This window comes from Oryctolagus cuniculus, chromosome 3 (assembly GCF_051225735.1).
Source record: "Oryctolagus cuniculus isolate XC-2025 breed Fujian yellow rabbit chromosome 3, ASM5122573v1, whole genome shotgun sequence".
NCBI lineage: Eukaryota > Metazoa > Chordata > Mammalia > Lagomorpha > Leporidae > Oryctolagus > Oryctolagus cuniculus.
Window position 1 is genome coordinate 158781074 of NC_142869.1, and position 18222 is coordinate 158799295.

The following is an 18222-nucleotide window of genomic DNA, read 5'->3' on the forward strand; positions in this document are numbered from 1 at the left end:
CATGGTTTTCTCCCTCGATTAAAGAGCTCTTTCCTTAGTTTCTGGGACTCAGACCATCCTAGTTTTCTTGCTATATTTCATACATCCAGCTGTTCTTTCTCCACTTCCTTGGCCAGCTCACCACTCTCCTATCTTAAATCCTGAAGTTCTTGAAGGTCAGTAGTGAAAATCTTCTCTCTATTGGATTCTCTTTTCTCAGATCACCTCATCCAAGGCCATGGCTTCAATTATCACCCATATGACAACTCTCATTTTAACTCTTCTGCCCAAATCACTCCCCTGAACTTTAAACAATTGACTTTTTGATCTCTATTTACTTGAAGGACCACATATTCAATGACTCACCTATTAGATTTCAACTTCTTGTAGCAAGATCTGTGTTGGATTCAATTGTATATTCCCACATGATTTATCTTTTAAATAGTTGTCATGAGTATATAAAAAGGAGGAAAAAGCACATAAAGTTCTATGATTTGGTAGTCAAACCCCATGGAAATTGTTATGGTGTTGTATACTTGATCACATAACTTTATCATAAATATTTGGACATTTTAGCCTCTTTCTTCATCATTTCATAGGTGTAATATTTTAAAATAATGACCTTCATTATAAGTGAATAGAAACCTTTATTCAAAGGAAGCTCAGTATGTAAAACATGTGAAATCAATGTGGCCCCAGTTCAAGTGGGTCCCAAGAACAAGAATGCGCTTTATCTAATTCTCCTTAATTACTACTGTTCAAGAAGACAAGTAATCCTGACTAAGAAAACAAGAATTTCACAAATGTAGGCTAGAGGTGTCTTGTTACATTTTAGAATTCTTTCTGAGGATGTTCATCATTTTGTAAGCCTTTTTGGCTAACGCAGTATTTTGAGTTTTAGATATTTTTATCTAGAGAACCAAATGAAAATGCTCATCTCCTTAAATAAAACTTGGAACATTTTTTTCCTAAACTTGTTAGAGTAGTAAGAATATATGTTTCATGGTAGCAGAATTCAACTTCCAATAAAAAAATTCATGCAGATCCAGAAAATAAATGTTTTTAAGGATAACACTATAGACTAAACATAAAGCTATAATCCAATTTCCAGAGGACAGTCCTCTAACTTCATAATCCATGAACAAAATTGGAGATAGATTCTCAAAACATATGTGCTCTGCTCTTTGAAAATAACAGTAAGTAAACCATGAGGAAGGCAAAGGATGATGTATATCCTGCCATGATGGGAGAGCTGAAACACCCTGAAATGCAGGCAGCCAAATTACTCCTGAGGGAACCAATCAGAGAAAGCAAAATGCCCCCACTGTATCTGACCCACATCCAATACTGGAGTACCTGAGTTCATGTCCAAACTTTGCTCCTGATTCCAGCTTCCTGCTAATATGCACGCTGGGAGGCAGCAGGTGATGGGAAATGGGTCTCTGCCACCCACATGGAGACCAAGCCTGAATTCCTGGCTCCTGGCTTCAGTCTGGCCAGCTCTGGCTGTTGCAGGTTCTTGGAGAGTGAACCAGCAGATGGAGGATCTCTCTCTCTGTCTCTCTGAGAGACAGAAAGAAAAACACAGGAAAAGAAAAGAAGGAAAATGCTGAAAAAATGAGAAACATAAGATTGGTGATAAAAAATAAAATGCTCAAAACTCCTTTATTAAAGCAAAGACTGGGAAAAAGTACATAAAACAATTTTCCTCGATACAAAATAACCCAGAAATATGAGAGTGTATACATGCATACAGATCTACATATGCTTGATTGTTCATCATATACAGAAGTGAATACACCAATGTTCATGTGTGCATACTCATTTGTGCATATACATGGAAGAATACACCAGTGTCTATATGTGCATGCTCATTTATGCATATACTACTGTTCATACACATGCATTTATGGATACTTACCAATATCTTTGATAAGCTTCCCCAAAAGCAAGCAGTTTCAATGCTAAACCAAGACAAGCTAGAAGCTTTGTCCAACACACACACACACACACACACACACTCAGAGGGATCAAAAGGAATTACTTTTCACAGCTTGTAAGTATAAATGTATGAATCTATATACTTAAGTTTGATATCAAAACTTATTAATTACACTTAACTAGAAATGCAAAATAAATTAGTATAATTATTGTGGAATAATTTAGTCAATGACAAATAAAGAAGACAAAAATGCGATAGGAATTATTTCAATAGTGCTGATTATTAGGAATATATCAAACTTTTAACCCTAGATCAGAATGTGTATTAATTTGTGGTGGAAGAATTAATAAGGTTAATTATAAACTAAGTGTACATCGAGTGCCTGGTAATAATAAAATTAAAAAGGAGGGAATGTCCAACATGGAAAGCAATCCACACAGCAGACTCACAGAATGACAATCACTTTAAGTAACACTCTGACCTCAGAATCAGCCCTTAAGGCATTTAGATGTGGCTGAAAAGCCCATGAGAGCATTTCAGGCATGGAAAGCCAAGACATTGTGACAAAAAAAATATTCTACATGAAGGATCTCTGAGTGGGACCCCAGTGGAAAGAAGAGGCCATCAAAGAAGGATGTACTTTTCTCTGAAGGGAGGAGAGAACTTTCACTTTGCTTATGGCCTTGTCTAAATATTGACAGAGTTTGCGGTCACAGAAGGCTTCCATAGCCTTGGCAGCTCATGGTAAGAGCCTCAAGTGATCACTGATATCATAAATAAGAGTGTCAGTTGTTAAATTAACACAGAAGTCACTGTGCACTTACTCTGTCAATAATGAGTTATAATATGAGAATTAACTGCAAAACTTGTTCTCAATCAGTACTTTATACATTGTATGTGTGTGGGGGGTGCATATTGTTAAACTACTTAGTATAGAATTGGCCTTCTGTATAAAAAGTTATTTAAAAATGAATTTTAATGAAGAATGGGATGGGAGAGGGAGTAGGAGGTGGGACAACAGTAGGGGTGGGAGGGTGGGTATGGGGGGGAAAAGCAACTATATTCCTAAAGTTGTACCTATGAAATTTATTTTAAGTAAAAGCTTTAAAGAAAAAAAAAACAAAATAAATACACTAAATACTATGAATAGCTCAGTAATCATCATGCTTTGTCAACATAAAATTAAAAATTATTAAAGAAAAAACAGGAACTCTTCAATAACTGAAAATTTTGATTTATTCTTCTGATTAATTATGTAAACTGGTTCAAGGAAAAAATAAAGACTAAGATTAAATATTAAATTAAAAAGATTAAATATTTAAATAAAAGCAAACCTCATTATGTATCAGAGACTGATGCCAAAGTGTTCTTAGAGGTAAATTCATAGCTTTGCATAAAAAACTGAAAATAAAGTAGGTATCCTAACCAAAAAGTCAGATGAAAGAACCACTGTCTTCTGTCTCCTTCACCCTAAATCCCTCCAAAAATGAAAACAAAACAAAACAAAAAACTCTCAGAGAATCAGGAAGAAATAACAAAGTATTAATTTATAAAACAACAGAACATATAAAGTTCACGGGCATATTTATAATAGGATGTAACACATATAATGAATAGATTTTTAAGAATAGAAGAATTTAATCTAGGGTCTGGCACTGTGGCATAACAGGTAAAGCTGCCAGTTCCAGTCCCAGCTGCTCCACTTCCAATCCAACTCTCTGCTATAGCCTGGGAAATCCAGTTCTTGGCCCCTGTACTCACATGGGAGACCCAGAAGAAGCTCCTGGCTCTTGGCTTCGGATCAGCACAACTCCAACCATTGCGGCCAATTGGGGAGTGAACCAGCAGATGGAAGACCTCTCTCTCTCTCTGCCTCTTTCTCTGTGTAAATATGGCTTTCAGATAAATAAATAAATCTTTATAAAAAGAATTTAAAATAAGACTTAAAACCAACATAGAAGATATTGAGAATATGAGAAATTCATTCAACTATGTTACTATACCAGAAAATCTAGAAATGATCATTTTTCTGTATCACACAATCATTATAATTGAATCTGGAATAAGGAATAAGTCTAAAAGGCTAAAAAGAGAAAAATGGGTCAATGTGGAGCAGCAGGTTACGCTATCACTTGGGATGCCTATAGCCCATATGAGAGTGCCTGGAATCAAGTCCTAGCTCCACTTCTGACCCACTATTCTGCAAATGCCCCTGGGAGGAAGCAAAGGATGATTCAAGTGTTTGGATACCCGCCACCTATGTGAGAGTTGGGGGTGGATTTCTAGGGCTATGGTTTTGGCCTGCCCCAGCCCTGGCTATAGAGGGAATTTGGAATGAATAAATAGAATACTGGGGAGGGGAAGGAGAAAGAGAGGGAGGAGGAGGGAGAGAGGGAGAGGGAGAGAGGGAGAGGTAGAGAGGGAGAAGTAAAGAGGGAGAGGGAAGCAGAGGGAGACGGAGGAAGGTAGAGGGAGAGAGAGAAGGGGGGGGAGAGAGGGAGAACGGGAGAGAGGGAGGGAGGGAGATTCTGTCATTCAAATAAATCAAAATAAACTGTATATGAAAACAAAAAAATCTAATAAATTCTCGATATAATTTCACAAGCAAATTCACTCAAAAATCCAGGTAGCAGACACTTTATATACTGAAAACAAGCCAAAAACTCTTCTACTCTTCTAGAATGTAAATAAAGGTAAAATGTCTCTTACTTATCATTTTTCCTTAACACTAAACCTGTGACAATGAAAACACAAAATACAAAGTGATAGGCTTTTCTCTTATAAATATACTTACAAAAATCAAACATTATAAGTATAGGGAATTCAAAATCAGAGGAATATAGAAAAACGAACATAATCAGGTAGAACTTACCCTGGAAATGCAGATGTGATTTAATAATACGAAACAAACTAATCTGACACATGATTAAAACAAAACTAGCCAATGACTTCAATTGATGCAAAATCTGATAACTTTCAACATCAACTGGATTTTTTTATCCTCTTAATGTAATAAACAATAAATAATATCAATCCTATTCATGATAAAGAACCAATGACATTTCCCAGTAAAACTTAGACCAAGACAAATACAAAATAGGAAAATATTAAGACTTTGCAACAAGTACAAAGAAGAAGTATTCTTCTGGACATTCTAATGCATACATTGATTGTAAAACAGAAGAGGTTCAGGCATTGGTTAAGACCAGACAAAAGCCATCACTATCAGCTGATGAGAAAACCATCTACCTAGAATATCTAGAAAAATCAATACTATATAAAAACAATCAATCGTGTATCATCAAAATGACTATCAACATATTAAAAAATTAAAATGTTTCCATTTATCCATAATTCAAAGTTGATAAATTACAAAAAGAACAAAGCATAGGAAACTTTTTTAAAAAGCACAGGTATAAATGTAAGGAATCTAATAAAAATCACAAAACATTGTAAAATCATAAAATAGTTTGATTAAAAGAAGAGAAATGCTATTTCCTACCATACTGAATGCAGAAAAATACTGCTACCAGAAAAGGCTAAATTAAGTTTGCAACAAAAAATGACAGCATTTAATATGGGGTATGCACATGTAGTAGGCACTATACTAAGCATTTTACACGCATCATCTCATTTAATTATAAAAACAATTCTATGAGATCATTATCCTCATTTTATAAATTAAACATCCAGGACCCAGAGAGATGAAATGCCTTGTTCACCACACGGTAAGTGAATAGCGGGGGCTGGGCAGAGATTATTAAAGGAATTTTTGACAGAAGGGGGAACTAATCCCATCAGAGCTTAAAATGTGCAATAGAGTTATCATAATAATCAAAATTATATGGTACTGACAATAGGAAAAAAAATAACTGGATTAATGTATCAAAGTAAGTCATCCAGAAACAGATGTAAAGAGAAATACACAGAAAGAGAATCTGTAAATTATTGAACATTAGACCTTAAAACAATTTCTGTTTGTTTTAGTCTCTGTATTCCCAGAACACTGGATATTGTTAAACTCACCTAGTAGGGGCTCAATAAATCTTGATGAAGAAAACAACATGAAAAAATTGCCGGGGCTGGCACCATGGCTCACTTGGTTAATCCTCTGCCTGCGGCGCCGGCATCCCATATGGGCATCGGGTTCTAGTCCTGGTTGCTCCTCTTCCAGTCCAGCTCTCTGCTGTGGCCCTGGAAGGCAGTGGAGGATGGCCCAGGTGCTTGGGCCCTGCACCCGCATGGGAGACCAGGAGGAAGCACCTGGCTCCTGGCTTTGGATCGGCACAGCGCCAGCCATAGCGGCCATTTGGGGAGTGAACCAATGGAAGGAAGACCTTTCTCTCTGTCTCTCTCACTGTCTAACTCTACCTGTCAAATTTAAAGAAAAAGAAAAGAAATTGCCTTAAAACTTGGTAGTGGGCACCGATATTGTGTGACACCGGCATCCCTTATGGGCACCCATTTGTCCCACGCTGTTCCACTTCCACTCCAGCTCCCTAATGGCCTGAGAAAAGCAGCAGAAAATGGTCCAAGTGCCTGGGCCCCTTCCCAATATGTGGGAGAACTGAATTAAGCTTCTAGTTCTTGTCTTAGCCTGGCCCAGTGTCAGCCACTGCAAACATCTGGGAAATGAACCAGTTCAAGAAAGATCGATCAATCAATCAATCTATCTCTCTTTCAAATAAATAAATATGAAAAAAAGTAATGAAACAACTCAAAAATTAGGCTGTAACAATTGCTTAGCTATTTGGATAGGAAGGTAAATTCAACTCCTCATCTCAAAATTTCATCCCAGATGAGTAACTGATTGCCTAAGAACATAAAAGGGAAACAGGAAAATATTAAGGAAAAGATCAAAAGATGGCTAAAACAAAATGAAAAATAAACATCCTCCACAAAGGGACACAACTATTTATTTATTGATATTGTGTTCACATCAATTAAAAAGTAAAACCAAAATCTCAATAGAAAAATAGGAAAAGGATATTAGATCACACGTATGAACACACACATGCTCAAACTCATCCCGAAAAGCAATCAAAAAGCAGCAAAGTAAATATCATTCCAGCTATTAGACTGGTAAAGATAGCCTTTAAATTGTTCAGGCCCTTTGCCCCAGTAACATTTTCCTCGTAAAAATTCATCACCAACTTGAAGGTTATACAACAAAAATATTCTAACCATAAAGTCTACAAAGTAAAGTTTCAAGAAGCAGAGACTCAATTATGCCCTACAATGTAGAAGCCTACCAAACACAAAACAATTAAACCTACGAATGCAACTGAGGGAAATAGAGGCCTTTTCCTATTGTCCACCTAATACTAGAATTATGAAGATGACACAAATATCAACTCTGTAAAGTTCTTTTGAAATAGTTTTAGCGACTTTATTTATAAAACAATTTTAAAGTTTAGTTTTTGCAAACCCATTATATGTACTACCATTGCATACACTGAGGAAACATTGTCCCTACCAAAAATTTCTATGGTCCTTATGGAATTTATTCTTCAGTTAGGCACTCCTCAGTGTCACCTCCAATTTGAAGATTTTACTATATTCTCCTTCCCAGTTCATTTTGGAATGGAAAGCAACATGTATGCTCACCTTAAGCATCCAATATTTATTTTCTGTTGCTAAGATAGTGATCTATCCTTGGTTTCATAATGAATAAATTACAACTTCTAATGTAATTTAATAGCCTCCAGCATACCACCTAATCAAGGAATTTTTAAAAGTCTAAGCAAATATACACTGCCCCCCCAACTGTACTGACACAGGGAACTCCAGAATGTTACTTAGATGTCCTTTTTAGAAATATTCCTATCAACTTTCCTTAATATGGAATATTCATTGAATTACTCAGCAGTCTCACTCATTTTTGCAAATATTTTCACCTTGTCAATTTGAAAATAAGCCATTTTCCTGTAGCTTCTCTTTAGAACAATGCTTCTCAACCTTGGCTATAGGATGAAATCACCTGGGAAGCATTAAAACCATACCCCAAGAGACTGATTTAATTAATCTGGGGTACAGCTTAGATAATGGGATTTTAAAAGCTCTCCAGGTGATTCTAATGTGCAGCCAAGAATAAGAATCATGGGGTGTGTTTTGTTTTGTTTTGTTTTGTTTTGTTTTGTTTTGTAGAAACAAATCAGGGGGAGTGGAGGTTGGCCTACTGGTTAAAAGGCCATGTGGCATATGCACATTCCACATCAGAATGCCTGAATCCCAGATCCACGCCTGATCCCAGTTTCCTGCTAATGCACACTATGGGGGACAGCAGATTATGGCTCAAATACTTTGGTCCCAGCCACCCACATGGGAGACCTGGATTGTGTTCACTGCTCCTGGCTTCAGCCTGGCCTACAGCCTGACATTTGGGAATGCCTTTACAGACATTTGGGAATTAAATGGGAGAGTTTTGCGTTTGTTCCCCTGCCTTTCAAATAAATTTAAAAAATGAAAAAGTAAAGCCACACCAAAATCTCCATGTAACTTAAATACAGTGGTCATCTAGTGAAATGTTACGGATTTTGAGCAGCAATTCCATAACTTAACGTTTGAATACTCTTTATTAAACACTAGAGAATATCTCATTTGTCCAGCAATGTCTCCTACTTCACAATCGTTAGATCTTTCCTACCATTAAAACCGAAGCTGGCGCCGTGGCTCAATAGGCTAATTCTCTGCCTGCGGTGCCAGCACCCTGGGTTCTAGTCCCGGTCGGGGCGCCGGATTCTGTCCCAATTGCCCCTCTTCCAGCCCAGCTCTCTGCTGTGGCCCGAAAAAAATAATAATAAAAGTAAAAACTGAAACAGCAGTATCACATGACTATTCAACTCTCCTCTTTCTTCCCAAGGAAAAGTCTCAACTAATTTGAAACATGTAGAAAGAAGCACAGAACTCAGAGGTGATCTACCTTACAAGCAAATGACAACTGCTAGGATTTTCCCTTCAGAAGTCCCACACTTCATATCCTGGCAGTTGGCTTTCTTAATTTTGTTTTCAAAGTCTTTAACGACCTTACAAAGTGTGCTGTTTATCTTGTGAGAGTACAAATAAAGGAAGCTGTTTCCATTAAAAACAAGGGGGAAAAGGGAAACTGAAGAGGGAAAACACACAATTACGATATTTTATTTCATTTTATAAGCAGCCATCATCTATCAAAATCACGGCTGATTTAATTTTTTAAAGAAAGAAGGAAATGCCAATATCACTTAATCTGTTTGAGTTCTCATTAGCACAACTCATTCCACCAAATTAAGTGCTGTGGTCTCAGGACGCCCTGTGGAGGGTTAGATGAATCAGCTGAAGCAACCAGCACTTGTTTCTCAGACATTATTTTAAGTCCAGTCTGAGGCTTTAATGTGTGGTTTCCAACTCTTTCCCCTTGGAGCAAGGTATTCCCTATTATTAAAAGCAGCAAACACTCTAGCCATCCTTCCTATACTTGAACTATAATGGTATCAATGCCCAGTAGCACAAGGATAAATGATCCCAGCTCCCTGAAAGTGTGGCTTTCTAGACTTTTTCCACCAGATGTGCTGGAAACCTGCAAGCAAAAGCAAAGCATCCAGGGGAAGCTTCCACATTGCTTACTTTTCTTTCTGGTTTGGCAAGAGCATTGAGAAATTGAAGTCATTATACCCAACAGGCATTACAAGTTTTATGGCTGTCTTTAAAAGGCTGGTTTGAGTCCTGGAGCATGGGTTTCCATGGAAGAGTTCATACCCTTTAACTTTGCCTTTATATTATTTTTGCTCCATCCTATCACATCACTAACACTGAGACTTGCATGTATCCAACAGACAGTCACTAAAGTCTAAAGGCCACCCACTGTACCAACATGTCAGGTATTTGTTAAGCACTAAAGCACAATGGTGGGGCTGGTGCTGTGGCATAGCGGGTAAAGCTGCCGCCTGTAGTATGGCATCCCATACAGGCACTGGTTGGAGTACTGGCTGCTCCACTTCCAATCCAGCTCTCTGCTGTGGCCTGGGAAAGCAACAGAAGATGGCCCAAGTCCTTGGGCCCCTGGACCCATGTGGGAGACCCAGATAAGGCTCCTGGATCCTTGCATTGGATCGACATAGCTCCAGCCGTTGTGGTCAACTGGGGAGTGAGCCAGCGAATGGAAGACCGCCCCTTTCTCCTTCTGTGTAATTCTTTCAAGTAAATAAGTAAATCTTAAAAAAAAAAAAAAAAAAAAAAGGCACAATGGCACCTACCATAAGAAAAGTGATTCTTGGCCTTTGTAAACCTGTAGCTCATTTTTAGTAAAACTGGCTCTTTACCTGAGCTTGGGGCTCTCCTAAACAGTTGGGAGATTTAAAAAGAAAAGAAACAATACCACTTCCTAAGGGAGATAAAGACAGGTCAATTTATTGTGCAGGTTGAGTATCCTGTCTCCAAAATGCTCAAGATCAGAAGTATTTTGCACTTTGGATTTGGGGGGGTACATTTGCATATTCATGATGAGACATCTTGGGGATGGAACCCGAATCTAAACATGTATGTTTCATACATTGTTCATGCACAAAGCCTGAAAGCAATCCTTTATGAAATTTTTAGTGCACCTGGCATTTTAACTGCCACCAATGACATGAGTGAGGTATAGAATTTTTCCCTTGTGGTTTCAGGCTGACGTTCAGAAAGTTTTGGATTTTGGAACACTGTTAACTTTTAGATTAAAGATGCTCAACCTGTTACAATATGGAAAGGAGACAGCTGAAGGCAAAAACCCACTGAGTATTTTCTCACCCAATACTGTGTCCCCACAATGCTCTCTTCCAGGTCAATTATACCTAAGAAGCTTACTTCATCATCATCTGCAATTCACAGTGTTGTTTCTATACAACTGTCAAACTCAGAATTATTCTGCAAATTGGTGGGAATGATCATTATATAAAAGCTTAATAAGGCTCATTGAAGGTGATTACAGTGGCAATGCACATGGAAACACACATAGGATGAGAATATGACGCATACTCAAAAGTTATTAGGTACTACTATAATCTTTTTAATGCCTCTTCCTTACCTCTAGTTAAAAAATAGTTGGCACCTTTTCAACATCTTTTACTAAATTAATGATGTAAACAAAAAATGTACACACAAGAAAGCTATAGACACTGGCCAAGCTAAACTATCAGCTCTTCAAGTCACACACATCTTAAATTCAAGTGTAGGAGTTTAGACTTGTGGTCAGTAAACTCACATGGATGAGTGAATGTACTTAACCTCTTTATGTTGGCTACTATGCCTATCAGTGTCTCCCTACCTTCCAACTACTGAGGACTCCTAGTACTTGTTCCTCCAGGGTCTCAATGTTTCCAAAAAAACTGACCAAAATATTGCCTTTATTAAATAGTACCTGATTTGCTTGAAACTATTTTATTTTCAACATTAATCTCACATTTAACCAATAATCTAGAGCCATCCAAAGTTCATAATTATAATTAGCATCATGACGGTACAAAGAAATCAAGGTTAAGAAGCAAGGTTTAGTCTCAAGCTCTACTCTACTGACGTCATTTTGTCACTTACAATATGCATGAGGCCATGGATACTTTCACTCAAGAAGTGTGACCACCTGGTATGGAGCTTTGTCAAAGTGTCCAGCCTGGGGGCCGGCTCTGTGTTGTAGTAGGCTAAGCCTCTGCTTGCTGCATCGGCATCCCAGATGGGCACCAGTTCGTGTCCTGGTTGCTCTTCTTCCAATCCAGCTCCCTACGAATGCACCTGGGAAAGCAACGAAAGACGGCCCAAGTACTTGGGCTCCTGTACCCACATGGGAGATCTGAAGAAACTCCTGGCTACTGGCTTTAGATCGGCCCAGCTCTGGCTGTTGAGGCCATTTGAGAAATGAACCAGCAGATGGAAGACCTTTCTCTCCGTCTCTCCCTCTCCCTAACTTTACCTCACAAATAAATAAATAAAATCTTAAAAAAAAAAAAAAAGCATCCAACCTATAACCAGTCCTAGAATTGTCTACAAGGCAATTAACAAAGAATCAGAGGGCCAAACATAAGTTGACTTCTGTTATTCTGAACTGAACTATTACAAACAAAAGCAAAGCAAAGCAGTTTTAGCTAACTGTGCACTTAACCTTTCTCAAACAACTCATGGACACAATCTCTTACTTTCTTTGTGAACTATTAGCCAAGAAAAAAATAAACAGCAGCATGGCCCAGCTGTGGTTCAGACACACACCAGCATTAACAGTGAATGGGTTATGACTGATGAGAACCTGAGTCCTGTCCTCCAGGGTAAAGAAAGCTCTTATCTGTGTGGTTAATTTTCCTTACTTATAAAATAAGGACTTTTTCCTATCTAAATCCCTGAATCTTAAATTTTCAAAGTTGGAAGGAGTAACCCACAATTTGCATGTCTATGACAACAATTTAAGCTATTATACCTTTTTACTATTGGTCTAACTACAAAACTATACAATGGGATTAGTGATTTTGCAATGATCTTGTTACTCCTTTTATTTAAACCAATTGTGTAATTCCGGACTTAAAGTAAGTTTCTGGCATTAATTATTGGCTTGTGCATCAAATTCACATGAACATGGTTAAGTTCCTATTTCATTCTGTCCTAAGAGGAAACCCGACTGCCAAGAATTTCTCCAAATTCCCTTCAGCAAGCAGCATGCTAAAAGAATTTTTTTTTTCTAAATATGGAGGAGCCTTTTGAATTAGGTAAAGACTTAAGTTGTAATGGAGCTTGCCCCTTAATAAAAAATAATAAAAATTATAGTAGTATATTTGTGTTCAATTCCAACAATATTTAAAAGACAGAAATTTCCAAGCATTCCAAATATTTTTGCATAGAATATATGCAGTGTATGGCTTCTTTTTTGTAGCCTGGTATTATTTTTGGTGATGCCTGGACAAGGTTATAATAGTCTTAGTAGTATTGTGAATGCACCTGTTTGTTAATTCAAACAATTTCTGAGGCAGCAAACACTCTATTTGAACAGGAGGAGTCAGAGAGATCTGTACTATTTGAACAACCAAGGGAGAGTCTGCTTTATTAAAAAGGTGCAACAAGCATTCACAGTATAAAACGAGCACTGGCAAATAGCTTTTTCCAAAAGCATCTTCAAGGAAAACATTTCAAATCAAAATAAGCTCTCAAATTTTCCAAACTTTTTTTTTACTTTAATAAACTAAAATAGCTTAAATGCAATACGAATGATAAAATTGGAGCCTGGATGATATCCCTAAACTTTACATGGACTCATAACACAACACAACCTAGGAAAATTACGTGCACTTAGGTTAGGAATGACTACTGAAGTTGACAGGCCTTTGACCTAGAGTTGAGAGGATGCAATGGGAATAAACTCAACACAAGCAGCAGATTAGGAAGTCTGGTACAGGTATCAGAGGAGTAGCGGGTCACAAGAATACCACAGGGCTTTCAGAGCAGACTGGAGGAAGGGTGACTTCAATCACACCAGTTGCTTTGGTATCAGGAAATGTGCCTCTGAGCTACCTCTCTCCCACAGGAGGAGTCTGCATAGAGGTCTGTGTAGACAGCCTCGGATCCCTTCCAGCTGTAACATTCTCTGACTCTGTAAACTCCCAGAGGGCAACACCACTTAACAGAAGATCTGCCTTCTTAGAAACTGTAAAAGACATGGGGCCAGCGCTGTGGTGCAGCGGGTCAAAGCCCTGGCCTGAAGCGCTGGCATCCTATAAGGGCACAGGTTCTAGTCCCGGCTGATCCTCTTCCAATCCAGCTCTATGCTACGGCCTGGAAAAGCAGTAGAAGATGACCCAAATGCTTGGGCCCCTGCACCCGTGTGGGAGACCCAGAAGAAGCTCCTGGCTCCGGACTGGTGCAGCTCCAGCCATTGCAGCCATCTGAGGGGTGAACAGGTGGCTGGAAGACTCTCTCTCTCTCTCTCTCTCCTCTGACTTTCAAATAAATAAATAAATCTTGAAAAAAAAAAACTATAAAAGACAACACAGCACTATTAGCAATAGGTGGTTTCATAGTTGTAGACGCGTCTCCAAACTCAAACATTAAATATGTATAGCTCTCTACATGCTAACCGTACCTCAATCAAAGTGCAGAAAGCTTAGGTAAATGGGGGTTGGGGTGTTACTAGCAGCAGCTGGGAAGACCGTATTCACTCTGAACCACAGTTGTATTTCACAAGTCAACTCAACAGCTCTCCAAATTTCTAAAAAAAAAAAAAACTTCACATGCTGAGGTTAATATTTCAGGAAACAAATAAGCAGCTGTGTGTCTAGGTAAGCCATGAGCAAACTACAATCTCGCGCGGTCCCCGCAGCTTGTCACACACTAAGGGCACTGCTGCAGCTTTCCACGGGACCATCCCTGCTCAGCAGCGCTTTAAGAGGAGTTCCCAGACGGTGTCTATTGGAAACATTTACCCAGCTAAGGCGATTTCAGTCATTACCTCTGTCTGGGACAGAACATCGGGCCCCTGGGGTCTTGTTTCAAAACTAAAGTTGGCAGGCATATCACCTGAAACAAACTACTTACCTCTTTGGGGAGAAAGCCAAAAGCAAGCAAGCAGAAAGTGTCTGTTATTAAGTGATTAAGCACTAGTCCTTTATTCCCCTTATTTTTTTTTTTTTATCAATACTGTGCAGAAATCACCCACCACGGCCCCTCTACAAAACTGAACACCTCCTTCAGTATTTGGGTTTCATGACCTGCTTGTGTGTCAGTACCGGAAACTCACCAATTTAACTTTGTGTTTTTACTCACCAAGGACAATTTCTACCTGTTCCTTCTCTCTAAGCTAACAGTGGAAAGTGCTCCCACTCCACCTGCCTCACCCAGCTGCAGGCTCACTCTCACCCACAGCCAAGCCAGCTCCAGCACCCCCACCACTCCGGGCGGGTGCACAAAGATGCACCACTGCTGTTACAAATCAAAGTTGATGGGCGTTGCATGCTAATCTGGCCAGAGTCCAGCCTGCGGGGCGCAACCTCAGCAGGACCTGGGTCTTCAGTCAGCCTGGGGGGTCTCACGGTTGGTGAAGGGAAAGGCTCCTGCCAGCCGGGCGTGGGGGAGACGATGTGTCCTCTGCAACCCCATGCCCGGCAGGCGAAGGCACCGTGCTGCACCCTAAAGACTAACCCAAAGGCAGGGTCCTGCGTTGTACCGAAGGACGATGGACAGGCGCCCCAGAGCTCCCCGCGAGAAAACCCTGGGGAGAAGAGGCGGCGGGAGGCGCCGGGTCCCCTGGACTCACCTTCTGCTGCCTGCGGGCCATGTCTGTGGGCTGTTTGGCGTTAAAGGGGTACGCTATGCACCTCACCACGAAGACGTACAGCTGCAGGCGGATCCTCCGCTCCTGCTCCTCGTCCAGGTGCCTCTCCGGCTCGTCTCGCCCCTCGCTGAGCACCGAGGGGCTCGGGCTCACCGGTCTGGCGGCGCCGCCACTGCCGCCGCCGCCCGCGCGTCCCGGTGCGTCCCGGCGCCCTTCCCGAGCCGGGGCCGGCGGCGCTCGCTGGGAACCGCTGGCCACCACCAGCACATCGCGGCTCTCTTCTTCCAGCCCCTCGTCTGACTCCTCCTCGCTGGAAGACGGGTCTAGCATGGTGCTCGGGGGGCCCCGCCGCTCGGCCCGCGGCCCCCAGGCGCCTCACCCCCGGCGGCGGCTTCCGCGGGTCCGAGGGCGCCGCGGGGCTGGCAGCAGCGGCCGCAGAACGAAAGGGAAACTGGCCAGGGCTTTCCGGACACGTCGAGTTAGACACAGGAGTGTTTCCTACCACCAGGGCGCAAGGGGCGGGCAGGAGCCGGGCGGAGGACGGAGAGGGGGGGAGAAGGGGAGCCGCCGGGCTTGAATAGGCGGAGTTAGCGCTGGGGGTGAGCCGAGGCGTCTGAGGAGCTGCTCGGCCAGCCCGGGGCCCGCCGGCCGCGCGGCCCCTCAGAGCCCGCGGCCTGAGGCGCAGCGGCTGCAGCGCCCGGACGCAGGTGGGGAACCTGTGGCGCCTACAACAAGCAACACGTGGAAGGGAATGTCGGGGAGCGAGCGCCGGGCCGCGAGCGCGCGTGCGCGCGCCGCCGCCGCCGCTGCCCCGGCCGGGCGCTCCGGGGCCTGGCGCGCATTTGGCTGAGGCGGCGAGCGGCTGAGCGGTGTGGCTGCTGCGCCTGCCGCGACCCCCCCAAACCCACCAGCCCTTCTCCTGAGAGTTCTCCGGACAGGTGGGCTGGGGGAAAGAGAAGGCCGGCCTCTAACGGGAAGTCGGGGAGAGCGGCTGGAACACCTCTCAGCCCTGGACCTGATGCCCGAGGTTGAACCTGACGCTCAGGGTTGAACGTGGCTGAGCGCGGAAAAGTGGCACGGGAGCCGTTCGCTTCCAAATATCCGTTCCGACGAGACTTTGAAAAGTCTCTGGCCCTGCTCTGCGGCAGCTGTTTGACGCTCATGCTGAAGTCCAAATCATAGAAGTCAAAGGCACGTACACGAAAAGGGGGGGAAATGCTAATTTATTTTCTTTTAAATTGTTCCTGCAGACTCACGAGCGAGAGAGATTTTACATTTGCGAAATAACACTCATTTAGCTCCAACACACCTCGATGATTTTCTGGGTTGGGATGCGATTAACTCAATACAAATTGTGTAGTGTAGACATTTATTCAGCAAATATTTGAGCGCCCGCCCGAGGTACAGCGCGGCTAGCTTTTGGCCGAGCCTGCGGCGAACTAGCGCACACCGGCGGGTCGCTCTCAGTTCTGGCCTCAAGTGGGCGTCTTGGGTGCACCTGAAGGCTGCCTCAGCTGCTCTGATCTCGCAGTCCCAGTGCAGAACCACCCAGCTGTTTCTCTTTGTGATTCTGTTGTGGCATTCCTGACAGAGGGGGGTAGATGGGCAAAACGGTGCGTTCAACGCCAGCTGGAGTGTGCAGCGGCCAGTAGCAGGGAGATGATAGGACAAAGTGGGAGTGACACGCGAAAACGCAAGTCAGTCAGCTCTGAGCCCCTGGAACCCGTGGCCAAACAGCAGTTTTAGCTTTTCCAGGCAATGTCCGTAGTTAGGTGCACAAGTGAGACATCCTTTCTGCAGTTAGTGAACATACTCCCTAGATGGGGTACAAGACAAGGAGGCGTTTATGCTAGCGAGCCTTGCCTGATTGTTAAAGCCCCAGAGGAATAAGGTTTTCAGTAGGGGCATGGTTGCCGGCTGAGGGTCAACTGCAAGGAGTAGTAAGAAATCTCAAAAACGGAGATATTTGAAGACGGTGTTTTACTTTTGGTCAAACAGTAAATGGCAATCTTTATTCCTAAATGGTAGAATATCTGGTGCTTATATAGCACTTTGTGCAGTCTGTAAAGTTAGTATTTCATGCTATCGTTAAAATAACCTTCTGAGTCAGGTGATAATACAATGGCTCTTTGTCCCTCACACTGCAGCTAAGCTCCTGACACACATTGTTTTCCTTGTTTTAGTTCTAGTTCCATTGTGCAGATAAGGAGACACAGAGACTCCTCCTTCCTTCCATTGCAAAACTGTGATTATTGGAATAAACGCAACACAGTTTCCTAGTTCTAATTAGTGACTTTTAGTACTGCAATTTGCTTTGCTAATAAGTCAGTATATTAAGCTGATAACTTTATTAAACTGATAACTCCAAAAATTTAACTCCTAGGGATATGAAAGTACAATTTAACTATAGTACCTTTATTGCCCTTTCTTTCTTTGCCATGGAAGGTGTATTTTTTCAGTTTCTTTTATTGGCTGGACTACTTGCGATAATTTACTATTCTCATTGGGGGCCAGCGCTGTGGCACAGTGGGTTAACACCCCACCCTGGCCTGAAGCGCCAGCATCCCATAAGGGCACCGGTTCTAGTCTCGGCTGCTCTATTTCTGATCTAGCTCTCTGCTATGGCCTGGGAAAGCAGCAGAAGATGGCCCAAGTCCTTGGGCCGCTGCACCCACTTGGGAGACCTGGAAGAAGCTCCTGGCTCCTGGCTTCAGATCAGCGCAGTTCCGACCGTTGTGGCCAACTGGGGAGTGAACCATCGGATGGAAGACCTCTCTCTCTCTCTCTGCCTCTCCTCTCTATGTAATTCTTTCAAATAAATAAATCTTTAAAAAAAATTACTGTTATTAAAAATAGTTATCAAATCAATGATCTGCAAGCCTTGGGATCCTACTGGAAAAAAATTATGATTTTTTTTAAAGACAATTATTTGAAAAGAAGAGTGGCAGAGAGAGAGAGAGAGATGGATCTTCTATCCATTAGTTTACTCTCCAAATTCCCACAACAACCAAAGCCGGGTCAGGCTGAAGCCAGGAGCCTGAGA

At 41.8% G+C, this 18222-nt stretch overlaps 1 protein-coding gene across 12 annotated transcripts in view; it reads right to left on the minus strand.

Annotated features, from left to right (window-relative positions):
- The window catches only part of CADPS2 (calcium dependent secretion activator 2), a 667233-nt gene extending 651584 nt beyond the window's left edge, over nucleotides 1-15649 (minus strand). For all 12 annotated transcript variants that reach the window (XM_070071264.2, XM_008258272.5, XM_008258271.5 and 9 more), the window contains exon 1: nucleotides 15162-15649. In XM_070071264.2, the coding sequence (XP_069927365.2) occupies nucleotides 15162-15509 (348 nt within the window). In that variant the 5' untranslated portion in view covers nucleotides 15510-15649. The remainder of the gene's footprint in view (nucleotides 1-15161) is intronic.
- Nucleotides 15650-18222: the final 2573 nt, after the last annotated feature.